This window comes from Fusarium sambucinum, chromosome II, assembly GCF_050947815.1.
Source record: "Fusarium sambucinum isolate potato_lamoka chromosome II, whole genome shotgun sequence".
Classification (NCBI taxonomy): domain Eukaryota; kingdom Fungi; phylum Ascomycota; class Sordariomycetes; order Hypocreales; family Nectriaceae; genus Fusarium; species Fusarium sambucinum.
Genome location: NC_139293.1, coordinates 3,354,360 through 3,380,008, shown reverse-complemented (window position 1 = coordinate 3,380,008; position 25,649 = coordinate 3,354,360). Strand labels below are relative to the sequence as shown.

The following is a 25,649-nucleotide window of genomic DNA, read 5'->3' as shown; positions in this document are numbered from 1 at the left end:
GTCCATAACCGGACATCTCGAAGTTGCAGATATCAGTCCACCATAGCTCACCCTAAATAAGCAAGCATATTGGCGTGACTTGATAGATGATTATGGACTCTTACCGTTACTAGTTACTATCTCTGTAGACAGCATGTTTCGTATTCTTGTTCTTAGACCTGATCCGTCCTGACTGCTCAATTGGCCAGTCGCCTGGGGCCTTCCAACTTGGGACTTAAAATGTATTTAAGAACTCTGACCTCCCCCAAGTTTATGATAGTGTCAATCATACCTCTTTATGTTATAGCTACCTAGCCAACAATGGCTTCCGTACTCGAGTATGGCGCCAGCCTGGCGTCCTCCAATGTGTCCTTCTCAACAGCGACTGACATATCCAAAGAGAATGGCCTCTTCTACAGCTGGTTTGAAAGATACAGTAAGGCTCAAATAGCTGTCACCATCATGGCTGTCCTTATAGCATACGACCAGTGTATGTATCTTTGGCGGAAAGGTTCGATCGCTGGTCCAGCATTCAAGATTCCCTTCATGGGACCATTCATTCAAGCACTTTACCCCAAGTTCGACGCCTACCTTGCCCAATGGGCTAGTGGTCCTCTGAGTTGCGTATCCGTCTTTCACAAGTAAGTTCAACATATCATCTTGTCACTACTCTTACTCAACATACCATGTCAGGTTCGTTGTTCTCGCTTCTGATCGAGACATCGCACACAAAGTCTACAAGTCCCCCACGTTCGTCAAACCATGCATCGTTCCCATGGCCGAGACCCTCCTACGGCCAAGCGCATGGGTCTTCCTCCAGGGAAAAGCCCATACCGAGTATCGCCGAGGGCTCAATGGCCTTTTCACGAACAAAGCTATTAGTACTTATCTCCCTGTCCAGGAGAAGGTATACGACGAGTACTTCGCACGTTTCATTGTAGCAAGTGAAGCCAACAAGGGGAAGCCAATGGCTTTCATGCGTCTCTTCAGAGAGATCAACTGCGCTCTCTCTTGCAGGACTTTCTTCGGTGACTACATCTCGCAAGATGCTGTCGAAAAGATTGCCGAAGACTTCTATCAGGTCACTGCCGCTCTCGAGCTCGTTAACGTTCCATTGTCTGTTTACATACCTTTCACCAAATGTTGGCGAGGCAAACGCACTGCAGATGCTGTTCTGGCAGAGTTCGCGTCGTGTGCCGCTGCTTGCAAAGCAAACATGGCCGCCGGTGCTGAGCCGAAATGTATTGTTGATCAATGGGTTCTTCATATGATGGAGTCTAAGAGGTACAACGATCGTATTGCCGCTGGTGAAGTGGAGGTCGAGAAGCCCAGAAATCTCATTCGCGAGTTTACAGACGAGGAAATCGGACAAACCATGTTCACCTTCTTGTTCGCTTCGCAGGATGCTTCCAGCAGTGCTACCACTTGGTTGTTCCAAGTCCTTGCCCAACGGCCTGATGTGCTTGATCGTCTTCGAGAAGAAAACCTCAGTGTCCGTGGCGGAAACAAGCAAAGGCCTTTCGAGCTATCGATGTTGGAGTCACTTCCTTATACGAATGCAGTCATCAAAGAACTCCTTCGATATCGTCCTCCTGTCATCTTTGTGCCCTATGAGGCCACCAAGACATTTCCCGTCACGCCCAACTATACGATATCAAAAGGTTCCATGATCGTACCTTCTTGCTACCCCGCCCTTCATGATCCCCAAGTGTACCCGAATCCCGAAACCTTTGACCCTGAGCGATGGATCACAGGTGATGCTGAGACCAAGACCAAAAATTGGCTTGTCTTTGGAGCTGGTCCTCATGATTGTCTAGCTCGCAAGTATGTTCCTCTGACTATGGCCGCCATGATTGGGAAGGCGTCTTTGGAACTCGATTGGGTCCACCATGCAACTAGTCAGTCTGAGGAGATCAGAGTGTTTGCTACTTTGTTTCCAGAGGTATGTACAATCATCCCAATAACGATGCGATGCTGACAAGTTCCGCTTTTAGGACGAATGCCAGCTGGTATTTACACACCGAGAATAAAGGGCTACAGTATCTGTGCATATTTTCAGCAAAAACATCAGTTATAGGAATAGTTAAAATGGCACCCTGTCAATATTCTCGATTTTTCTCGATAATTAGATCATAGTTAACTCGGCAACATGTCTATTAGTTGAGAAATATGCACAGTTTGATGTGTAGGCAAAAGAAATATACTTTTATATACGTTGTTCTAAAACAACTAAAGTTTCTAATGAATACGTCATAAAGCAGCTATATAAGTTAATATGGCAACGATTTAACCACATGATATTGTTAAGATATAGGTCTCAATAGGCTCTAGGATAATATCCTTTTTGCATTTTAACAGATATGGGTAGATAATGAGGCAATGAAAAAGGTTTTTGTTGAGCTGTGCCCACGGCAGCCACCTCTCCCTCTAAAAGGAACATATCATAGAGTGTGACAGGATATATTGCTACTAAGTGCCGAGTACATTATTTATATTAATAGAATGGCCATTTTGAAGAAGCGATATCATTCGTTTTTGGATGCGTTATCGTAAAAGGTTATTCAGAGTCCATTTATGAATACAGGGTGCCAGATTACCCTAGTCTATCTGAAAAATATGTCTCTGGGTGGAAGACAGAACAAAGTCCATTACACATTATATTTGGTCAACATGCTGTAGCGCTTACGACCTTTGTTTAAGCGAAAACATCATCAAGGAGGAAAGAAATCTCCTTCTTATGTGTGTCGTCAACGGCAGTGTAGGTAAGTCCAGTCTTGTTAACGTCAAAGACAATGTTGAGAGGGTCCTCGAGGGAGTACTGAGGCCAGGCGACATGCTCAGGGGCAGTCTCAACAGTGTTGGGGGTAATGTCGTGCATGAAGGCAACCCACATCTTGCTCATGAGGTCAGCGAGCTGAACAAAAGTTTCAGGCTTGCCCTCGAAGGGGTTAGCACCATAGCCAACACCCTTGACGTTGTTGAAAACGAAAGCAACCTCTTGGAAGTGAGTGGCTCCGATAATAGGAGGGAGGCCGTTGACGTAAACGTTCCAGAGGTAAGTGAAGACGGGGATGTCGGCAGCAGAGAAGGTTTCGGCCAAAAGACGACGACCAGCGTGTTGCTGGAAGTCACCAGCGAAAGAGGCAGATCGCTTCCACTGGAGACCATACTCGTTCTGAGGTCGGCCGACGAAAGAGGCGGGAATACCCTTCTCAGGGTCGTCGGGGTAGAGCTCGGTAGCAGTGGCGACAGCATCCTTATCAAGGCCGAGGCTAGAGACCCAAGTCTGGAACTGCTCAGTGGTGTTGATACCCTTCTTACCGTAGGCAGTGCCCTCATCGAAGTTGTTGCCCATCAGGAGGGGAACGTGTGCGAATTTGCCAGAGCGGAGGAGCTCAGGAGCCTGAGCAGTCATGAAGTCCCCGTCAACGACAGCAGTAAGAGGAGGGGTAGGGACGCTGAGGGCAGTGGTGCTGTTGAAGATGTTGTTGAGAGTCTCCCAAGGGACCTCACGGAGGCAGTCGAGGGTGTTGGAGGAAGAGTCACATCCAGTCTTCTTGACAAGGGCGTCATAGTAGTCCTGCCAAGAGGCAGCATTCCCGAAAAGAGCAACAGGGCTACCAGACTCGAGGATGGCGGCACGGAAAAGATCGTCATGCTGACCATCGTAAGCAACAAGTTGCATACCGAGGGATCGAGCACCAGCAGACTCTCCCCAGACTGTGACTTTGTCGGGGCTTCCGCCAAAGGCAGCGACGTTGTCGTGGAGCCACTTGAGGGCCAAGCGTTGGTCCTTGAACGCAAGGTTGCCAGCGTTCTCCTTTTGCATCTCGTCACTGAAGAGGAAACCCCATTGGGAGACACGGTAGTTGATGGAGGCAGCAATGATGGGCTTACCCTCCTTAACGGACTGGTCCACAATCCAGCTGAGATTGTACCTGGGGTCACGAGAACCACCGTTGGTGTAGCTCTATCATACGTGTTAGTAATAGTTCAAAGTTAAAACTTGTCAAGGTCGGGACTTACACCACCGTGGACCCAAAGGCCAACAGGAAGCTCGTCTCCAGCATCAACGCCGGACGGACGGACGATGTTGATCGTCAAGCAGTCCTCATTAACAGGGTTACCAAGGGACTGAGTATCGGAACCGTAACCGATGCACATCCATCCGAACTCCTTGGCATCTCGGTGACCAGTCCAGGCTTCATCGAGAGCCTTGGGGGAGGAGAAACGGAGAGAGCCTACAGGAGGTTGGGCATATGGCATACCAAGGAAGAGATCATGGTTGAACTCATCGCTGTGCTTGCCATGGTAGGTACCGTTGCGAAGTTGGACAGCAGGGACACCGGGAGGAGGAGGGGGAGGATGAGCACCAGGAGGGCCAGGGGGACCAGGGGGGGGAGGACCTCTAGGCCCAGAATGACCATGAGGACCAACACCAGGGGGATGAGGATGAGCAACAGGAGGGCCAGGAGGGCCAGGAGGTCCTGCACGAGGATGAAGCGGGAGAACAGATGCCTCTGAGAGCGTTAAGCCTGAGACAGCAGCCAGGAACAGGCTTAGCGTATTTGTATGCATGTTGTAGCGTGCTGTGGAAGGGACAGGGTGCTTTTGTCTTGGAGGGTGAAAAGCCGGGCTTCTAGAATGAGGTTCTCGAAGGAGAAGGAGAAGAAGTAGCTCGTGGAAGACAGACTTGCATCAGTGGCTTGATGTGCAATAAGACATGTCGATCACATCGGCTCAGCGGTTCTTTAAGAGCAAACGCCTGGTGGGCCAGTCGTCGCATAATGCTCGGAGCTTTACCCATGCGAAAGGCAAAGACGGCCAACATGGCTACTCTGAATGCCTGTTGCAATTTGCCGATTGTCTTGGGGTGACCCATGAAGGATAACTAGATCCGAAGGGCATCCCCTGACCTCCGCCTGGAAAACTGGGCTCGTGAGCCTGTCATGTTGGGATAGTGGGAGAAGAACAGGAGCGAAAACACCCTCAGAGGAATATACTTTGACTAGGTCTGTCGATCCCTTCCACATTTCCATGACTGCACCGAACAAAGTGTGCCCATTCAGGTCAGCTCCCCCACCTTGAATCGGCACGTTCGAGTCATTCAAACGGCTGAACAGATTTGTTGTAGATCTCTTTCTTTCTACAATCTCGTTGCTCCGTTTGCTGGCTATAACTACAGAGTACTACTATAGTTGATATCCATTTACCGTCTGCCCGCGGTCTTTAGACCAGATCCTTCAACGCTATGTCCAACAGACAGCCCAAAACCTTGTCACGGGTCCCTTTATTTCCGAAATGGTTGGAAGGAAGGAAGGAAAAGGCGTTGGGAGGGACCCTTGGACATTAAAGTAGAGTGAAAGGGGACCAACAAGTGTCGCAACAGCAACTGCGTTGGGTTTAGCTCCAGTCGGTGAGCGCTAGGAGATGTCTCAAACTGTACTAAGAATCGGCCGACATTTGACCCATAGGAACCCAACATGTCATGGCTTCGCTTGGGGACGTTGCGTGATTAAGGTATAGAAAGGGCATAAATCCTATAATAGTGACATCTCCAGTATAATAGACAGAAGCCGGGAGCGCGGATATTTCTCCGCTGTCTGCTGGTGGATAAGTCGACAAGAGATTTTCATTTAGCACCGCTTGGCACTTCGGGCATTTGCTCGGTTACCGCGGGTTTTCCCCGTCTTTGGTTATTCGTAAGTTAGTGAGGGAGCTAGAGGGACAACAGTCTGTCACCAGCTTCCTTCGCGTCACACTTTGGTGGGCTTGCAATCAGCTACTATGTACCGTTTGTCTGTGCAATACAACCCCGCGGCCGCTGTCAACGGATTTTGCATGGACAGAAGAGAAAGGAACGAGAGTCCAACGTACGAGAATTAGGGACCTAGTAAGCAAGGTTAAATTTCGTGTCCACATTCTCCATATGATTTGCCTCTTGGCTTTGTGGGAGAACACGAAATCACCCTTTTAGTGTTACACTCGGCTACACGATTCCCCCACCAGTTATGTTGAAGACAACGACAATGTAACCTTGTCTCTGTAATTTCTCAGTTTCCAACAGATAAATTTCCAAGCCTACGGTTCATGCGTGTGTGCGTTCCTGCCGAGGAGCCGGATCTTCATGTTTTTTTTCTCTCTTATCTACCAACGAAGACGAGTACAGTAATGATCATCCTTCTGACCCTTCATCCCCACGTGGAATTGCACCTGCATCAGCAAGGATTTATCTTTATGCATCTTGTCGTTTCACCATGTCCATTTTTCACAGAGAGCGAAGGATCCTGAATTTGTGGTAGAAATCCCCGTGCCTTCGACGGCGCGTTTGACCCTAGCATGCATCTCCCGGCTCAGCTGTCCAAGCCAAAGGGGGTATTTGTGTTGTAAAATAAGCATGTTCACTGAATCAATTGGCCACAGTCTTTCTCATCACTGTGAAATACGAGTCACCTCAGCCACAAGCGTCGAGCTAATTACACTTGCAAGGCTAGTGGCGTTAGAAGTCGTTAGCTTCCAATCAATGATGGATTGCATCGAAGCAGAAAGGGGTTCCGTCATTAGCTGCAGCCATAGCCCGGCTCTCCGGGTGGATGCGCGATCAATGCGCCAGCCCAAAAGTCCCCAGTTGTCGGCGGTTTTGCCAATCTTTACCACAACTGCTGTTGATGGCCTGAGGGACCTCGGTGTCGGAACCTCCATTACAAGGTTACTCCTGACCTGACGCTAACAGATGACTGGCGCACTGAAGCACAATTGATGATCAGCACCATGATATATATATCTACCGGGACCCAGGGATCTGCCACTGTAACCAGGATTCGTAATGGAATTCAGATCGGCGTTGGTTTCAACAGTTCTTGCACTCCATTCAACCCAATGATCTGAGTTTTCCTTTTCTTTACTTTGTCTCTTCTCAAAAGTCTCTGATAACTCCCACTGTGACAGGGTCGCAATGGAGGATGAGCGAGGAACTCGCTTGCTTGCGTCCATTTGGACGTTGGCACTTATAAGTCTTATCCTATTGTTTCTGCGTGTCTACTGCAAGCGATGGCGAGGCAAGGGATTGTGGTACGATGACTGGTTCCTCATCGCGGCTCAGGTTAGTTGGAGCTCTACCTACTTAATCAACAACGTCGAAGCTGTTGGTGCTGACCAGTGGATCTGTCCCGCCTTCTAGGTAACGCTAATGATCTCTGTCGCCATCAACACGTATCTGGTCTCTTTGGGGTTCGGTCGGCACAAGGCAACCATCAGTGACGAAAACTTAAAAAAGATCAACCTCAACACCATCGTCGGAGCTGCTTTCGGCATCATCGCAACGACGACTAGCAAAACGTCCTTCGCCATCACCTTGTACCGAATCGCCACCAACGTATGGATGAAATACTTCCTAATCTTCGTCATCATAACCATCAATGTCTCCATGAACTTGGTCTGGATCTTTGGTCTTGCCAAATGCTCTCCTCTTGCCCGAGTCTTCGATAAAACGGTACCCGGTACTTGCTGGGACCCAAAGGCGCTACTTCAGTTCCAGTTATTTGCTGCCTGTGAGTTTTGGTGAAGAATTAACAAGATGGTTGCCCTGTTGACTAATTCGGTCCAGACTATTCGGCCGTTCTCGACTTTGTCTTGGCACTCCTCCCCTGGGCCATCTTGATGCGAATGACTATGCGACGACGAGAGCGACTTGGAGTAGCTGTTGCAATGAGTTTGGGTGCCATGTAAGTTTGGTTGGCTTCCCAAAGTACTTATCCTTGTGAGCTAACGTCTTCTTCAGTGCTGGTATCACCGGTATCGTCAAGTCTGTCCTTGTGGTCAGCATGAAGAGTGACGATATCACCTACGACCGCGTCGACCTCACGATCTGGACCCTGACTGAACCTGCCGCCTCCATCATGGCCATCTGTATTCCCGTTTTGTATGTTTCATGCCCTTGTTGTTTTTATTTGAATTGGTTGGTACTAACCCAAGACAGGCGAATGCTTTACCACGAACTGAAGTCAAGCTCGAGAAGTTACAACAAGAACAAGACCGGTACAAACCCTAACGATCACGAAACGAGAAATACAGTCCCATCTTCAACTCTCAGAGCATCCCGAAGATATGGCCCCAACTCGCGATACGGCCGAAATTCCGTAGTTATTATGTCAGGTTGGCAAGAGTCGCAAGAACATCTCCAGGATTCGGACGAAAGCATTAGCGGGTTGAAGGTATCCGCGAATGCTGGCGGAGTTCTGAAGACGGAGGAGGTCAGGGTTCAACACGAGCGCCTGAGCACCTTCAGCGACGAGAACTCGATAGAGTTGAGGAACTTGCCGCAAGCTCAGGTCAAAGGTGGTTATCAAAGCCATGATCGAGCACCTTCTTTCTAAAACAAAATCTTTTTTCCTCCCATTCGTATTGTTTCACTATGTATTTATGATACCCTTTTACAATAGACAACATCCATTTGCCTACCCAGTGGAATTTAATTTCACTAAGTCATGTAGTCAGGTCCACGCGCGCAAAGGCACTCGAGTCATCCTGTGTAGTTTAAGTGACGTATTTACTCAGATCTCGACCATCGATTACGGTCCGTTCCGTCTTAGACCCAGACTGGAATTTGGCCAGGTACCATTTGCTGTTTCCGGAACCTACCTTTAGCATTACGGGCCTACCTAGTTTTGAAATCGATAGTGTGACAACACTAGGCGCGCCACCAGGTCAATGGCAGATAGCTTTTGTACCAAATTATCGAGAATGTCAATCGGTAGACGTAAAATGACGCTTTTCATAGCACCGCTTCACTCGAGAGCCACAATTAATGTCTTGACATCAAATAAAATCCTGCGGTGTCCTGAGGCGACCTTAACCCAAGAGGACTTACGGGGCCAAAGACAGTCCGTAAAGATCCTGAACTACCTATGGGATTAATCAGAACGGTGCTACTGGATTTCTCATAATGATCTAATCAATAAGTCTAGTACTAGAATATTGACAATGGTCCCTTTCCAAACCACTACCCATCGCTACTAATAACACAGAGAGCAGAGTCAAAAAAGAACATGTCTTCCAAACGCTTTTAACTCAGATTTGCCTCTTATAATCTCCCACTACTCACACTCATTCAACTCATGCTACAATATCTACAATTACATACGCTTGTTTCAACAGTTGTTTCTCAGCACAACAAAATGACTCGCATGTCCCTCCTTAACTTTGTAGCCATCACTGCCCTCCTTCTCAAAGCAAAAGCCGGCACCTGCCGGCCAACAACCACAACTACGGCAAGCCTCGCTGAGACCCCATCGACGGCTGCTCCCGATTCTGCGGCTACTCGGGTCGGTATGGCTACTGTTACGACTCTCGTGGATGCTACCACTACGACCAAAACGGGTTCCATGACTTCAACCGCAGCATTAGCTTGCCTCGAAATTTAGCTGCTGATTAACCTAGGACTCGATGATAAAACTGGCAGTATCTCACCCTGGATTTTTGGTAATCTCGACATAACCCAACGAGACCCTTATGCTGGTGTTAACGCTGTCTATGCTATACAAGTTGCATTCAGAAAGACGCGATTTATGAAGGCTTATAAATTGACACTTGCTGCAGTAATGAGTGATTTCTCCATTTGGTTGCATCCGTGGCTACACGTGCTAAGGGAACGGAACCGTAAACAAGCAGAACTCATCCAGGTCTCAACTCATATTATACCCTCCCACAATGCATACATCTTGCGAGTCTTTCTAGCCGACTTACTTGTTGCTCTTGGACGACCAGATTGGAGTAGCGCCACCGTTCTTGTACAAAACGAGGTTTCCACCATCCTGGACAGCCACGAATGTCTTGTTGTCACCGCTTGGGGCAGCAGTGTTGGTATGCCAAGTGGCTTTACCATTCTTGTCACTACAGGGGAAGTGCGGTCAGCAAAATTGCAACAAACCCTCGGCGAAGAAATATTGGACGTACTAAATACAGAGATTACCGTCACCTTGCATGACGGCACCCTTTGCGTTGCCAACCTGCTGGTCGGTGCTCTGCCAAGCGCAGCGATTGTTGTAGTAAATGGCAAGCTTGCCATCGTCTTGCATACGGAGCTCAACGGAGCGATCTTTGCTGAAGATACTCATACCAACCATGAGCCAGTCGCCGTTGTCAAGAGTGCCGTAACCCATTGTGTGTGATTGGAGATGAGTAGTTGATTGAGAAGGAAGTGTTGAGTGATGATGAGCAGAATTAAGAGTTTTTTGATCGGGGTGAGGGAGAGATTGAAGGCTTTTATAGACACAAAGGACCTCGAGTGTCATTTGGTAAGGACCAAGAGAGCACCTTGTATATCGTCGTACCTTCAGAGATGTTTGCCTGTCTCACTCTAGCTCTCACAACCGTCCAATACATCCAATCATGTTCGACCTGGCGACTTACGGTACAGTGCATAATGCAGTCACACGTATCATCAGTCTTCCTTTATAGGCCTCTGACATGGTTTGTACTCCCCCAGTCTGTCGGCACATCTACTCATCGGGTTCCGACGAGCGATTTGGACACGGTATAGCAATAATCAAGTGGTAAGTGGCTTTCTCCGAGTCAAATTCTCTGTGTATTTGAGAGAAGAGAAATCATCGTCTCCTTCCATTGGTTGGCCTGCTTTATCGACTCTGGGCAGCAGCATTTATGTCATTTATGGACAGCGATGAGAGATGGGCATGGTTTGAAAATGAATACTTTTAGCAACGTCTCTCTTCGGTCCTAGGCGCATACTTCGCCATCAGGCTATCTACACTTATATCCTACACTTATGCCCAAGAGAAGTGTTCGGAATGTAAGTAAACTCCCGTAGAGTCTGAACTCCTGAGGATATTCAAATTTAAAGATGCAACAGTGTTTCGAACATCATTCTGCATAGTGTCTGGACCGCAAACGTATACGCCAAGCGAGTCAGTAGATGTCATCTCAATTGCCACCCCTTTCAAAACTCCTGGCAAGTCGGGTCGACCGTTGAGTTCGTCGAATGCTACCGGAATTTCGGTCCCCTTTTCGATTCCCGATTCTTTCGGTCTGGAAACTGAGCTTCTATTCAATGGGATGATTGTTTCAGGTATGGCTCCGCCGGTATGATAGAGCTGCACATGCAATCTCGAGACCATCTTGTCTGTGTACTTGAGCAAGGTTTCACTTACAACCTGTCGATACCAGTTGCAGCTCTCGACATCTCGGCATGCTAATATCACACGAAGTGATGAAAACGGGCATCTGTCCGTTTGATCTCCTCTGCAGTCTTCATTGCCCTCGGCTGTGTGGACTGCGGCATACTGTTCAATAAAAGGCAAAGTCCATCCAGCTCCAGAACCTCCTGCGATGACAACGAGATGGTTGTTGTTGAGAAATGGCTGTGTGTTTATGCCCCCATATGGGCCATCCACCAGCACTGAGACCTGAGCTCCTGGGTTTTGTAAGGCGTGTTCATACAACTTTGCTGTAAAACCTCTGTGTCTCTTGAGATAAAAAACAAGGACCGACTGGTCAGCTGGAGACGTGGATGGTAAGGAGCAAATCGTAAATGGATGCGATGACAAGGCTTCTGCAAGCCCAAAGCCAGTAAAGCGTAGGAAGCAGTGCTGTCCTATTTCCCATGTGACGTTTGCAGAGATAGTGACACGGACGAAACCGTTGTCCTCTACTGTGACATGAGCCTTTGTTTGAACACCATACTCAAACAAGGTTCGTAGCCAGGGATAGACATAGCAGGGGACATATACCGCTACAGTACCTATAAAGTAGTGCCTGTAAAGAAGCATCAGTGCCAGTGCTTGACAAAGGTGGACATGAAAGGCAGCTTTACCAGGATGTTAGGGTATAGTCACAGTGCCAAAAGAAAGTGATCATGAATACAACAACAGCAAAGAAGTGCGTTGCCTTAAAGAATTCATATCCCAACAGTTTTCTGTTTCCATGTAAGCTAGTAGTTATAGGCAAGATATCCAGATACACTTACCGAATGGCACTGTGAGATGCAAACGTAAGCCAGGCTTGGAAGATCAAAGCGACGATACCTGTCCAATAAAACAAAAGGCTCATCTTGAAATGCATTTGCATATCGTGAAATCTGATATGATAAACAATAAACGGGAATGTGTGCAAGAGCGCAAGTATAAAAAATGCGTAAGCTATCCATCGATGGAACACTTGGAGCCTCTCGTGCGAGATGCCTGTCACGAAGGTGATCCAGTTTGTTTTGGTTGCAGTAGCGCTATTGCTAGTCAGCAATGGTTAAAGAGGTTATAGTAGTTATTGCAAGACGAACAATACAAATGGCATGCATCCCAAAGCCAACCATCCGGATCTTGTTCCTAATGGTGGTGAGCCGCCAAAGTCTAGCGAAGGCCAATAGTACGGCTGAGGGATTAGATCCATGCCTATCACTCATTAATAATCGTTCGCCTTTGTGGCTGTTTGACTCACTCACAAAAAAAGAAAATTGTTCCAGCAAGTCCCAGTAACATCACTCCAACGGGAGCCGAGTTAAATCCAAGTGATGTAACATGGAACCCACGATACGAAAAATATCTTATGGTGGCAATTAAAATTTGCCAGGGTCTAGATCCACGGAATGTCGGACAGGCAAGGCTAAGAATGTAGTAGGATACTAAGTGGCCGATTGTAAAGAGTCCAATGCCACTCATGAAGAAGGCTACTGTAGGCAAAGCGTAGACATGGTCCGCAATGTACCTTTTTTACGTTAGATAGGACTATTTAAGAGAGGTTTATTGATCTGGTAAATTCACAGCTTACCAGAAATGCCATCTTTTCATATACCAGGCGCATTGCGCTTCTGTGAAGCCATCACAAGTAAATGCACGGCTCCCAGTCAACTGAATTGGGGGCGTGAGCCATGCTGCTGACTCCATAGAGGAGAAGAGATCACCGCTGATGAACAAATCGAAGAATAAACGCTCGAGGAGATATCGGTGAAAGACTGTTGGGTGAGATGCTTATATGTCAAAGTCTTGACAACACAGATGGGTGATACAGGCTACCGTCCTCAAGTTTAATATGTGTAGTTTTGGAAAGGCCAGAAGGGGCAATAATGACCCAGAGAAGTTTATAAACAGAAAAGAAAGGAAGAAATGGCAATTCATCGACTGGATTTCCGACTAGATACAAAGCAATGTAAGTACGTTCCCCTTGACCAAGTAAGTAACTGTCTTACAACTACCCAGCAAGGGTCTTGTGCCGAGTTCCGTAAGCATTAACTATGATAGGTCGAAGTATTAATTAATCATCATTCGACCTGGAGTATGTTTCCACTCCATCATCGCATAAACGGCACTTGAGTAAGTTTGAGCAAGTTTATCAGCGACGATAAGACTATGCCTTACCATATAACACGACGATATAAATTTAGGTAAGTAGTGGTCGGTATATACCTCTGTTTATAATTAAGTTACTATTTGGTGGTTTTCCACGATTTGCAAAGTCTGATACAAACAAGTTACTATACAAACCCGTTTCAAGCTCAATGAAAATGGACATGACTACTTCGACGGGCAGTTCAATGGCCATGCCAACTCCCAATGCAAGCACTATGGATATAGATATGAATATGGAGCAAATGAACATGGCTTTCTTCACTTCTACCACGACACTACTCTGGACAAAGTCCTTCGCCCCAACGACCACGGGACAATATGCAGGTGTTTGCATTTTCCTCATTGCCTTGACCATCATATTCCGCATACTGCTTGCTATACACGTCAACTTTTACAGCATCAGGGATGGTCTCAGGCAGAGGCGTACCAAAGGCCTGCTGGCGGAACACCCAGCCGTTGAGATTGGCCAGCGCCCATGGAGAGCGAATGAAGCTGCAATGCTAGGAGCGATTGACGTCGTGATTGCAGGCGTCAGCTATCTGTTGTGAGTTTTCTTGCCTAATATTGGATCACTAAGTAAAGAGGTTGACTAGTGTTCTGTTAACCTAGAATGCTTGCTGTTATGACAATGAATGTTGGCTATTTTCTCTCGGTATTAGCTGGGGTATTTCTCGGAAGTGTTATTTGTAGTCGATATTCAACAAACTATAGTCTACATTGACAAAGCGCGAGATACTCGTCTCACATATAGAACCAGGTTGCTCTTCTGAAATCATGAAGAACACCTATATAGAATCCATCGCCAAGAGCTTATGGACTTCAAGAATCACCTATCGCGGGCAACAATTACGGAATTCATATAAGTTCTTTGGTGTTTTACAGGCATACCTTGGGCACTGACGGGCGTGGACGAGAGAGACTAGGTTATGCAAGTAAGGTGATCGCGTTGAAGTGGTGTAACCGAACGATGGGAGTGAGAACAAGCTTTTGAGATGGTTGCACTGTGATTATGACACTGTAGTAGGTAGGAGTGTGACACTGCAGTAGGAAGCCCATCAACATCAAGTAGCATCAGTCATTGGTCTTCTAGAAGAACTTGTTTATATAAGAATTGCGTATGTATGCATAAGTTTGTACGGTCATATAAGAGTAGATACATGAATCACACAGCTCTGCTGCGTGTGAAAATTTGAACCGACTAGCGGTAGCCGAATAATATCAGAGCGAAGGGCCGCCCATTGCCCTGCTCCTTGGTCCCAAACTCAGTCTGGAGACTAGAAACCACTTGTCTCAATCCTCGTGAAAACATTTTAGATTTTCTGGACAGCAGGACCAGGAATCTGGTAGGAGCTGAAGGATTGGTAGAGGTTGAAGAGAATGCCAGGGTCCGAGGCGGAGTAGAACTTGGTGAAGTCACCACCACCGCTGAGAGCCTGAGAGCCACTACCAGTGACCTTGAGGTTGATGCACTGGGGGTAGGCTTGGGCACCATTCTGCTGGCCAGCAGAGTGAAGGCCAATGATCTCGTGTCGGAGAACGTAGTTACCGGCCTTGAGGTTTCGGGGCACGGTGAACTTCCAGGCGAAACCATCACGAATGAGCTCGTCAGATGCCCAGTTGCCAGGGTTGCTACCAGAGATGTAGCCCTTCTCAGCTACCTTGGTCCATCGAAGGCTTGCCTTGTTGATGCTGGCAAAGTCTCCGCTGACAGGAGCGAGGTACTCGGTGACGGGGCCGTGGTGAGACTCGGGCCAAGTGTCCCACTTCAGGGTGATGACATCACCAGCAGCGACGCTGACAGCGTTGCTGACGGGTCGGGCGCTCTTGTGGCAGATGATGTCGGCAGTGCCAAAAGCAGCGGGCTCAACGAAGCCGTTGTCCTGGTTTCCGGCAGCCCAGCCGACAGCGTTGGAGGGAGCACTGTGGGGAATACCGCCAGTGTACTCCTGGCCGCCAGCGATAACCTTGGCAACGTGACCGTGAGCATTGACCGAGCTGGCGAGAAGAGCCACTGCGGCGAGGGAGAGAGTGTTGCAGTGCATGTTGGTGGTTTAGAAACTGGAGGGCTTGTTGGGCAAGGATTGTATGGCTGGAAAGACAATGAGAGACTTGTTTGAAAGGCTGTGATGATATTGACTTGAGGAGAATCATCAATGGTTTATATATCTAAATCCTATCACTCGATGTATCGTTCGATTCATCAAAATGAGTCTATACACAAAACGAATTGTCCCGTTTTGTCGACGGAACCCAAATCAATCCGTGACTTGCACAAAGGAGATGTAACGTCCGTGATTACCCAACTGAGCCATGATCGTCATCGACAGCAACGAAAAAAGCGATATTAAAGGAGGGTTTCCCTACGTAGCAGCCAAGCAAACTCGAGTGGCCACTGGCATGAATTTGTTTTACTCATGGGCCAACCATAACCCGGCAATTGTCGGCCATCGGACAGAGAAGCCGGCAGTCGATTCGCTGTGGACATGTTTCAGGAACAGTTACTGACCAAGGTAATCGGAATTAGAACCCGTTTTTCCCGCCATGTAAGCCAGTCATACCTTGGCGAGATCCGCTCTGAAACGAGAATGGCGACAGCATCTACAGAAAGCTTCAGGTTCATAGTTCAACAAGGTCCCTTGGTAAAACGGGTAGTTAGCATATCATTCGTGGAAATAAAGAGATTAATTAACTTGCATCTGTTGAATCGCAAGGGACGTCCCGCATACAAGTGTCCTATCGCTGTGGATCGCATGCCGCTCTAAACTTTGTTTTCCGAGACGTTGGTTAAGCATGAATTGCAATGCAGGTTTTGGAATCACTCCGAGAACTTGGGATGAACAGTATTTGCGGCGCAGATTTCTGCAAGTCAAATAGCAGAAGCACTCAACAATACCTACCTCCGGAGCTTCTTGTGCGGTTATCCTGGGGTTGTGGTGAGACAAGAGGCACGAGATACAGAACCGCCACATGCACATGAGACAATCGAGGAAACAGATCAAGAGTTCATGGATGAGGGATTCAGATGTGATCGAGTCATGATCCAATCGCAGTGGAGAAGGAAAAGATGCTCCAGCCAACTTGGGATAACTTTTCCCATATCCCTGTTTCAATTTTATCAGTCTCGCGGCCCGATGTTTCCACGCATGAAGTTTAATCAACACGAGACAAGCAGCCAAGGGACTCGGTTTTTCTTTTTACTTGTTGTTGTTTCTCTCAGTCGGAAAGACGGGACGAGATGGGGGATTTGAAACAAGATAGTCCACTGAGATTGTTGATACCTTATAATTACTAGGAAGTCATCTGACTCTGTCGGTAGTTCATTAGAGTTTGTCTTTATTTCCAGGCCGAATCTATGTAATGGCTTGTGGTTTATTTTTAGTTCTTTTGATCATCCTTGTCATTTCGATCAAGTGCTAACGTATAGGCTTGCATCTAATCAGTCTTGGCAGAGAATCTAATATAGGCCGTCTTTTGTGTATCAATTAGCACATACGACCAAAGGTAGTGGAAAATACGGGATCCCGTCCGCTCTCCCATAGTCAAGCCACTAACCGGCGGATTAGTAGTTGGGTCGGTGACGACCAGCGAATCCCCGCTGTTGTATGTTTTTGCCTTTTGTCATTACCTAAAAGATGAGAAATTCTCAGACCCTCTATTTTTGGCTTGGCTGGCCAATTGAGAGGAGCACGTGGGCCGGTAGATCGGTAGATCTCCTTCCGTCACCAAATTTGACAGCAATCAATCGCTGGATGTAACACTATCTTACCCTACACGTTTGTTGTCAGCATTGGAAGGCTGCTCACGTTCAAACGATGATCACAGTCTCTCCAGGTTATCAGGATATTTTTACCGATTATAGGAAAGGAATATTTCCTTCTAGCTCCATCACGTCGGCTCTGTTGTGTTGTGGTATTGAAAAGTTGCCATTACTTCTTAGATCAGTCCTTTTGCCAATCAGGATCCGATTAAAACGGAGGATGTCTTGCCGTCATTGAACGAATCGGCTGTTGATATTTACTTGGGGAGATGAGTGTAGCAACCTTGGAAACTAGCTGAGACAGAGAATCCACTATGTAACAGGATGAATTTACTACGGAAACTAATGTAACTTTGTGACAACGGCATGGTTGCATCGCGTCAAGTGAATTGGTGGCGTCTTGGTGTTTTTGCCAACACGTGTGGGAAAGCACGATTTTGGCAAACTTCACTGACAATTGTTTAATAATATCAGCGATTGCGCCCTGACACTCACTCACTACTCCTTATTTGACAGGCATTTAGGCTATACTGGAATGCTACCATGCCGTATCGCGATACAACGTAGGGTCATCTAGTAATCAAGCTCAACAATGTATCGACACGAACTTTACTTCATGTAGCAACCGGTGCATTCGTTACAAGTGCGCATATATTATTGTTTATTTGCAATTAATATGTTATCATTTACAGTGCAGAAATACATCTTCTTCGCAGCCCAGGCAAGCCCAAGTAAGCAATGAAAAGGTTGAGCCCAAACAAGTGCGCGTTCGCGTCACCTAGAGGCAGTGTAATACTAGGGACACAGTGGGTGAAACCATGTGCAAGCACAGAGGGAATTACCCAAGATCCAAAAATAGGAATAATCAATGTTGGTCTCCTTAGAGACCTTTCAGAGATTAAACTGAAAAGAACAGATACTACACTTGATCTAAGCCAAAAGGCAAAGAGAGCTAAGGAGAAAAGGAAAGAAGAAAACGTAGCTTGGGCAGGCTACAAAAGAATTTTATAGAGGAAAATTAGGCGGTGAGAAACAGCCGATGGCAGAATAACAGGCAGTAGAACAGTAGCAGCATGTCGTGACGCGGTGATGAAATTCGGTGGTTGGGAAGCATTTCGCTTAGAACAAGCGACGCATCATTGACCAACAACAGTCGAATGGTGGATGAGACCCGTTAACTCTTCATTTCCCTATCCTTTGATGTGGATATCAAACCGGCAACGCACTAAGATAGGCATTCTCTGGACGCGCCTGTCCACGAAGCGCTCGCGTGTCATTACGACATCTACTAAACGTAAAGAAAAGCACAGTTCTTTACGCGTCATTATTCCATAGTAATGGCGCGACTATTGATATGATAGTACTTCGTTCAAACGTCGCTAGCTATTTACCTTAGCCAGGGCAGGCCGTTCTTGATCCAAAACATTCCCCTCAGAGCCTTGATAAGCGGCGGTATCGCCTAAAGCAGTCTCGAAGTTATCTTCAGCGTATTGCTCGGCATCAAATCCATGTATCCAATCCTCCCGTGGAAACCCAATGCTGCTAGGATCCTTTTTAGCTTTCTCCCAGTCAGTCTTGTGCCAGAGATCTCTAGTTGATTCGCCAGTCTTTTGAACCGCTCTGACGCGCTCGTATCTAAATGTCGTGTTAGGATAGTACCCATATTGGTAAATGATGCAACTGCAAACCTCAGATCTTGATGAGCCTTAAGCGCTCCTGGAACGTTCCCTTTGCCAGCGCGCTTGAGGCAGACAGCGATTGTCACACCATCCTCCATAGCTTGCGTCGCACCTTGAGCACTCGTCGGAAGGAATGGATGAGCAGCATCTCCGAGTAACGCGATACGTCCTTTCTGGCTGATCCATGTGGGTAACGGGTCGCGATATACAAGCTTCCAATCCACGACTGAAGGTGTCTTCTCGACAATTGCTCGGCAAGTAGGGTCCCAGTCCTTGAGAAGGTCCAAGACTTCTTCGATCTTACCGGGAAATGACCACGACTCATCGATGTCATGGTCATCTTTATGTGTCAGAACCCAGCAGCAGTCCTTTCCACCCTTGAGGGTTGAGAACAAGAAGTGGACATCTTGTCCAATCCAGCCATTGAAGGTATCGCCATTCTCGCAGAACTCCTTTGTTCGAGGATCTTGTATCATGTCTTTGTTTGAGAACCTGGAGACCCTGATCAGCTGCCTTGATATCTTTTGTCTAAGACCGATTACATACCAAGCTCTCCAAATAGCGTACCCACTGCTCTTGGGCTTATCGACATAGCCCAGAACGAGCTCTCTCGCTTTGGACCTCACACCATCAGCGCCAATCACGACATCACCAAGAATCTAAGCCAAGCTTTAGCTCAGTAGACATATGCAGCTGGGAGATAAAAACCTTTTCTCCGCTCTTCAGAACGATACCTGCATTTGTCTCATTCTCAAAATACTCGGATACTCGCTGGCCAAGATGGATGGGAATGCCAAGCTCATCGCGTGCATAGTTGAAGATTATCTCGTGAAGCTCGCCTCTATGGCCATTCAAGACTGGAGCCTCAGGGTTCGGCGGTGGTCGCTTTTGGTGATAGACAACCTCACCAGTGTCCCATTTGTGGATTCGGAATCCGTAGTCCTGTATGTTGATGCACAATGGACGCAGTCTGGCTACGACTTCGCCATCAGACCATCGGTGAAAGATCCTACCGGCGTTCCCACCAAAGGATATGATGTCACCGAGAACTTTGAGCTCAGGGAAGGACTCATAGATCTCAACATCGTGGCCTTGCCGATGGCATTCGATGGCGGCTGTCAATCCGCCGAATCCAGCACCGACGATAATGACTTTGATACCTGACTTGCTCGCTAACATGATCTGGATGGAAATATCCTGATAAGACCTGCAGCTGCGTGAGCAACTTCATACACAACTTAAGTCATGACCAATGTCAGTCGGATGCCATTATCCTTGCCAGGTAAGCCGAGGCCTGTATATCCCCTGACTGTTCCCCGCACACGTCGGATCAGATCTGCATTTGCAACCAGCATCCTTCGATGGCCAACAAGCCCAATTGGTCATGCTATTGTAATAAAATCGAGACATTATCGGTATTGAAGTCTCATCTTCAGCTGTCAGAAAGCAAAATACCTTGGCGCTTGAGATCTTCTGCAAGGTGAATCATGGAATGGACGACCCCCGCAGTCTTGGCTGTCATGTAATTGCTTTGTCAGTCCTCGTCGGCGACAATGCACCGACGGAAATGATTGCGGCAAGTAGGTCGGCAATTGAAGTTGTAGCAGAGATCCTTCTCGCTTCTTGGCAAGGTGTTATTGGCGAATAACAAGGTGGCACTGCATGCAACAAGGCCAGCCATGTCGCGGAATTGAGTTGAAGATGGTGTGGAAGAGATGGTTGAGACAAAGTCTAGACCCGCCATGAGACTTGTTTGTTATGAAGAAACCCCATGTTCTTCTTTGTGATCAGAAGGCTGATTGACGAGTTACCGTATTCTCCCAAGGCACTGAGCGATAGTCGACTGGACTCGGACTCTAGCCTTCGCCAAGTAACACGACCAGCAAGTTTAACGGATATGTTTATCCCAACAAAGACTCCGTTATGCACCCCGCACCCCGCATATCGGTTAGGGGTGAAAGCGCCCGTCTATCTATAGCTCCTCTAGTAAGGGATCTGCATATTGCGAAGAATCTAGTATAGTGCAAGCCTCTGTATCATGTTCTCGAGGTTGAGATTTAGATATGAAGGCAAGGGTAGATGCAGGTCTCTTGAACTCGAGTTGATAACTTCCCCTGTGAAACTCTCAACATACACTTGGGAGAAATGACTGCTGCAGAGACAGACACCATTCGCGCCCATTGGCGATGTTTCGTCGCCTGTGGAATCATCGTCCTGTCGCCTTTCCAGTATGGCCTCGATTTTGGTCTTATCGGCGGACTCCAAGCCATGCCTGGCTTTCTCCAGGTAGGTCTCAAAGAGAGGAATCGATTTGTGATAGGCTGACGTGGACTTCCACTCTTCAGGTCTACGGCTACGAAGACCCGGAAACCGCAATCGGATGGAACATCTCGACCACTAGACAGCAGCTCATCTCTTCGTTGATGACACTTGGTGCTTTCATAAGCTCCAGTCTTGCTGGGTTCGTGGCTGCGAAACTTGGCCGCAGGATGTGTCTTTGGCTTGCCTGTATACTTTGTGCTGTTTCGAATGTCATCATGATGGCTACGACTAACATAGGTCCGCTATATCTTGGTAGACTACTCATCGGTTTGGCAAATGGTTACTTCATGACCTTTTCGCAGCTCTACATTCAGGAGACTAGCCCTGCCAAGTACAGAGGGTTATTCTTGACTGCATTTCACTTATGCACAACATTTGTAAGTGTTGAAGACACTCGTTTGTAGGCCTGGTGGGCTAATTTCTGTTGTAAAGGGCACTCTAGTAGGTACGATCATCGACTGGACAACTGCCAAGCGCCCAGATCGATCGGCATATCTTATTCCGCTTGGAATGATTTACATTGTTCCTTTCGTCATATCCATTTCTCTTTGGTTCATCCCCGAGTCTCCACGATGGCTCATTCTCCAAGGACGTTACGATGATGGCCTCAAGTCACTAGGTTGGTTGAGGCCAAAAGGGGCAGATGTGGAAGCGGAGTTGGCTGAGATCCGACAAGCCATTGACGCAGAGAAAACTATGGCCAGTGGCGTCGGAGTACTGGACATGTTCAAAAGCCCGGTTGACAGAAGACGCACCATGATATCAGTATGCGCAGTTCTTCTGCAAGCTGCCTCGGGTTCCATGTTTATTATCGGTGAGTGGTGACCTAAACTTACTCCCATATGCTTCTGACCAGATTACAACAGCCTTCAAGGCCTACTTCTTCGCCATGGCAAAGGTAGAAGACCCTTTTGCCATGAGCAACGTCCTCAGCACGGCAGGCTTGACTGCTACCATCATCAACGCATTTGTAGTTGTTCGGTATGGACGACGCCGCGTCCTCTTACTTAGCGGTCTTACTATCGCTGGCTTCTTCCAGCTCATCTTTGCGGTTGTTTACGACAGAAACCCAGGCCAAGTTGTCACTGGCAAGGTACTTGTTGCACTTTCATGCTTGTATATGGTGGCATATAATGTAAGTGATCTTGGACTAAAAGGAACGACCCAATACTGATCGTCGATAATAGGGTATGATCGCTCCTTACTCATGGCTCGTTGCTGGAGAAATTCCTTCACAGCGCCTTCGAAGCTATACCTTCGGCCTTGCGGCAGCCGCCGGGTTTCTCGGAGCTTGGCTTATCACTTTCACGGCACCATATTTCATTAACCCGAGCGCACTAAATTGGGGTCCCAGATACGGATACATCTGGTTTCCTTCATGCATGGTTTGTGTTGTTTGGGTGTACTTCTTCCTACCAGAACTCAAGGGCCGTACACTTGAGGAGATAGATGCCATGGTACGTTGTAAACATGCATTACGTCTTGCCTATGGGGTGACTGACAATATTCGTCTCATAGTTCAACGAAAGACTTCCAGCAAGAAAATTCCGAACCTATCATGTACCACGGAATGTTGCCGAGGAAAATGTGGGAAAGTCAAGCATTGAGTTAAGAGTAGTTGAGTCAGAGAGGGTCTAGAAAGAGTTAAAATCAACGTAACTATGCTATTGTGGGTGTCAAATTGCAAATATTATTCACATCCACTTCTTTTGCTACACTAATTCGACGCTGAGAAGACTGGCACCACCCATCTATATTGTTAAATTTGTAGATTAATCATTCTGGAGAAATCGATAAGTATATAATTTATGACTATACGCGCAGCTCGGTCTTAGTACCATCCCCTGCAGTCGCACTCACGCTCTTCAGTACGGGTATGCCATTGGAGAACCCATCGAGTCCCAAGGCAAACTGGACATGGGCACAGATGTTCGTCCCTATAACGTCTAGAGACCTCAATGCAATAAGCGGTATGGCCAAACTCAGTACAGTGAGCCCATCGGTTCGTACATTCTTCAAAAGTATGATACGGTACCCCAATCCGGTACGTTCCTCTGCCTCGGCAATACTCACAGTTCGGGTTGAATCTCTCTTCTGCCTCAGGACTACCTCCTTGGGAGCTAACATCTAAGGAGTCGGACATGTCGAGTCAAGAGTAACGAAATATTAATCGAGTCTGAGTTATTCTTTATTTAGCATGAGGAAAACCCTGCTCTTTACACAATGAGCAAATAGATTATCGAAAATTTAGACTTTAAATAGATCAGGGCGCATGTTATTCACGGGTTGTCACTACAAACTTATTTGCAGTTGAAATCGAGTCGCTGTCGGAATATATCTACCCGCTAGCTTCACACACCAGGTGTATAGACATGATTCCCAAGGTTACCTGAATATTTCAGCTTCAGTCCGATCTCAAGAAAAGGCAGAAGTTTGCCACATCGCCACTCAATGCAATTACGAGAAGACAATCGGAGCTTCATAATGAACCAAGTATATCATACCTCCTATACTGGTTACCCTTGTCCTTCATGAAGGATAAAGTTGACCATAAATTGATGAGGAAAAGCCTCGCGTCAAACTTTGGTAACTGAAGTGATTGGGCATTATAGAGGCCCGGCAAGTTCATGATTGAAGCTGCAGCGACGGCTATTCAAATATAACTGTTTCAAGAAAGCAGGGTTTTCATACGAGCTGGCAGGTGTTTGTAAGTCAACAATACGAGGTAGAGATGAGAAAGAAATTCGAGGCTCGTCTTGTGAACGAAACGTTGCAGTAGAAATACATATGCCGAGTACTCAGCCTCGTATATCTAGATCCTTCGAAATTTGTCTCACCTCATTTGTTCCTTACATCTTGGCATTCTGTCTTGTGCTCTCGGCTGTGTCCCAACTCAAACTAGTTGATGAGCGGCTCAGATCTGACAGATGATGACCTAAATACGAAGAACACTAGCTGGGTCGGATATACCATTGGCTGGTAGATTCAAGAGTGGCACCGTAAGCGAATATGATCGACGTGCATATATTGATACAGCCCAGAGGTAGTGACCGTAATTGGGATAGTTTGGTTGCATGATAGAAACGTAACAGGATCGAGTCAGCAAGTGCTGACCGTCGATAATTGTGACGTTGGTAATTCCCAGGTTGGAAAAATGGACCGCGTGGCTGCTGAACCGACTTAATATACGACAGGAAGGCCGTGATGATCTAAAAATAAATAGAATACTCCCTGAATCTGGTCTGAGTTCAAACCAGGAGAACTTATAAAGGCTCTGATGCTCCTTTCTGAGGAAGCAAGCCACTCGCAAACACATCTTCAATCACTCAATCATACAGACTTATCAAACATTATACATACCATGCATTTCACCAGCCTTTTCAGCACTGCCATATTCACTCTTGCAGCTACTGTAGCTGCAGCTCCTGTTTCAGGCACATACTTCGCAAAAGCCAGTGTCTTCGCGATCAACAAAGTGGAAAACGCCTACAAATCCGTCCAGGTTCCCTTGGGAAAATTGACGCACATGGAATATCAACTTACCAGCCTCGAGCTACGTGGCGTTGGGTTCCTTCTCCCTGACGATCAAAAAGTTGATCCTCAAAACATCACCTGTCAGATGTACAAGGATGAGTTCGGTACTCAGCCCGGAAGTGATGCTTTCAACATGAAGACACCTGCACATGTTAGCCTTTTGAATCCTGTTGAGTTTGGATGGGTGTTGTGCTACGTCAATGTTAATGGCGCCTGAGATCTTGGTGGAGTCTGGGTACCCTTGTGCTGAACAACGGGATGGGTGATACGCAAACACTTTGCTCAAGGTCTCTTTAGTTTCATTTTTTTTGTTGCTTTAATGGGGAGATGCATAGGATTCGATCATTACAATTGAAATAAACATGCTTGTCCGGATTAGTTGGGAGTTAACTTGCTAAATTGTGTTATTCCTTTCTCAAAATTTAGCTTTCACAGCCACTCAATCACTCAAGCGCCTTTGGCGCCTCTAGTCTCATTTCAGCTACGAGCCAAATAGGCTAGCAGCATCTATGCCGCCCTTGCTTCACGCATGAAAACCTTGTCGGCAGTGTTAGTCATGGTTTCCTTCTCCCTGACGAACATAGAGTGAATATCTTAGTACCCCCCGTACAATGCGTCGATGGACAAAACCCCCCAGTCTTGTGCAAAGGGTTGGCTGGATTTGTCTATGTTCTGTGTATTTTCTGCACGAATCACAACGAATAAGGACGAGTAATAGAAAAGATCGCTAGTGCTTTGAGCTGAAATTCCTTGAATACAAGCCACATAAATGGCACAACTAACAGTCTGATACCCCTGCATTAACCCTGTCACAATTTGATGGTAGCGTCTTCCTGATTTTCTCTGTCGCATAATCTCCGTTAGTAGACGGAAGATAAATCTACTGGAACAAGGCGCCTGGCTAACCAGCCCTAGCCGCTCGAAAACAAATCCCAATTTAAAACTACCCAAGGCGCATGCATGTTGGCTTCAAGTTGAAATGGTTGAAAGGTCACCATGGTTACTGGAGAATGGAGGCATGAA

At 47.1% G+C, this 25,649-nt stretch overlaps 11 protein-coding genes across 11 annotated transcripts; 6 read left to right on the top strand and 5 right to left on the bottom strand.

The window, feature by feature from the left end:
• Positions 1-300: 300 nt before the first annotated feature.
• On the top strand, positions 301-2,009 carry FSST1_007977 (cytochrome P450; the record flags this gene model as incomplete). Its single annotated transcript, XM_083224815.1, has 3 exons — positions 301-620; positions 673-1,921; positions 1,974-2,009. The coding sequence occupies 3 exons, from the start codon at positions 301-303 to the stop codon at positions 2,007-2,009; spliced, it is 1,605 nt and encodes a 534-aa protein (XP_083083938.1).
• A 665-nt stretch (positions 2,010-2,674) lies between these two features.
• Positions 2,675-4,557, bottom strand: FSST1_007976 (Alpha/Beta hydrolase protein; the record flags this gene model as incomplete). The annotated part of the gene is made up of 2 exons (XM_083224814.1): positions 2,675-3,949; positions 4,006-4,557. 2 exons carry the CDS (start codon positions 4,555-4,557, stop codon positions 2,675-2,677), a joined length of 1,827 nt encoding a protein of 608 aa, XP_083083937.1.
• Positions 4,558-6,934: 2,377 nt separating this feature from the next.
• Positions 6,935-8,354, top strand: FSST1_007975 (uncharacterized protein; the record flags this gene model as incomplete). Its single annotated transcript, XM_083224813.1, has 5 exons — positions 6,935-7,081; positions 7,160-7,529; positions 7,586-7,703; positions 7,760-7,900; positions 7,958-8,354. 5 exons carry the CDS (start codon positions 6,935-6,937, stop codon positions 8,352-8,354), a joined length of 1,173 nt encoding a protein of 390 aa, XP_083083936.1.
• Positions 8,355-9,155: 801 nt separating this feature from the next.
• On the top strand, positions 9,156-9,401 carry FSST1_007974 (uncharacterized protein; the record flags this gene model as incomplete). The annotated part of the gene is made up of 1 exon (XM_083224812.1): positions 9,156-9,401. The coding sequence occupies one exon, from the start codon at positions 9,156-9,158 to the stop codon at positions 9,399-9,401; it is 246 nt and encodes an 81-aa protein (XP_083083935.1).
• A 318-nt stretch (positions 9,402-9,719) lies between these two features.
• Positions 9,720-10,139, bottom strand: FSST1_007973 (bulb-type lectin domain-containing protein; the record flags this gene model as incomplete). The annotated part of the gene is made up of 2 exons (XM_083224811.1): positions 9,720-9,870; positions 9,934-10,139. The coding sequence occupies 2 exons, from the start codon at positions 10,137-10,139 to the stop codon at positions 9,720-9,722; spliced, it is 357 nt and encodes a 118-aa protein (XP_083083934.1).
• Positions 10,140-10,760: 621 nt separating this feature from the next.
• FSST1_007972 (ferric reductase like transmembrane component-domain-containing protein) lies at positions 10,761-12,872 on the bottom strand (the record flags this gene model as incomplete). The annotated part of the gene is made up of 6 exons (XM_083224810.1): positions 10,761-11,748; positions 11,807-11,908; positions 11,960-12,220; positions 12,269-12,380; positions 12,431-12,693; positions 12,757-12,872. The coding sequence occupies 6 exons, from the start codon at positions 12,870-12,872 to the stop codon at positions 10,761-10,763; spliced, it is 1,842 nt and encodes a 613-aa protein (XP_083083933.1).
• A 611-nt stretch (positions 12,873-13,483) lies between these two features.
• FSST1_007971 (Ctr copper transporter family-domain-containing protein) lies at positions 13,484-14,055 on the top strand (the record flags this gene model as incomplete). The annotated part of the gene is made up of 2 exons (XM_083224809.1): positions 13,484-13,878; positions 13,944-14,055. 2 exons carry the CDS (start codon positions 13,484-13,486, stop codon positions 14,053-14,055), a joined length of 507 nt encoding a protein of 168 aa, XP_083083932.1.
• A 589-nt stretch (positions 14,056-14,644) lies between these two features.
• Positions 14,645-15,376, bottom strand: FSST1_007970 (glycoside hydrolase; the record flags this gene model as incomplete). The annotated part of the gene is made up of 1 exon (XM_083224808.1): positions 14,645-15,376. One exon carries the CDS (start codon positions 15,374-15,376, stop codon positions 14,645-14,647), a length of 732 nt encoding a protein of 243 aa, XP_083083931.1.
• A 3,094-nt stretch (positions 15,377-18,470) lies between these two features.
• On the bottom strand, positions 18,471-19,949 carry FSST1_007969 (uncharacterized protein; the record flags this gene model as incomplete). The annotated part of the gene is made up of 3 exons (XM_083224807.1): positions 18,471-18,726; positions 18,780-19,429; positions 19,479-19,949. 3 exons carry the CDS (start codon positions 19,947-19,949, stop codon positions 18,471-18,473), a joined length of 1,377 nt encoding a protein of 458 aa, XP_083083930.1.
• Positions 19,950-20,915: 966 nt separating this feature from the next.
• FSST1_007968 (general substrate transporter) lies at positions 20,916-22,730 on the top strand (the record flags this gene model as incomplete). Its single annotated transcript, XM_083224806.1, has 6 exons — positions 20,916-21,056; positions 21,116-21,469; positions 21,525-21,906; positions 21,959-22,227; positions 22,280-22,549; positions 22,611-22,730. 6 exons carry the CDS (start codon positions 20,916-20,918, stop codon positions 22,728-22,730), a joined length of 1,536 nt encoding a protein of 511 aa, XP_083083929.1.
• Positions 22,731-24,453: 1,723 nt separating this feature from the next.
• FSST1_007967 (uncharacterized protein) lies at positions 24,454-24,843 on the top strand (the record flags this gene model as incomplete). The annotated part of the gene is made up of 1 exon (XM_083224805.1): positions 24,454-24,843. The coding sequence occupies one exon, from the start codon at positions 24,454-24,456 to the stop codon at positions 24,841-24,843; it is 390 nt and encodes a 129-aa protein (XP_083083928.1).
• Positions 24,844-25,649: the final 806 nt, after the last annotated feature.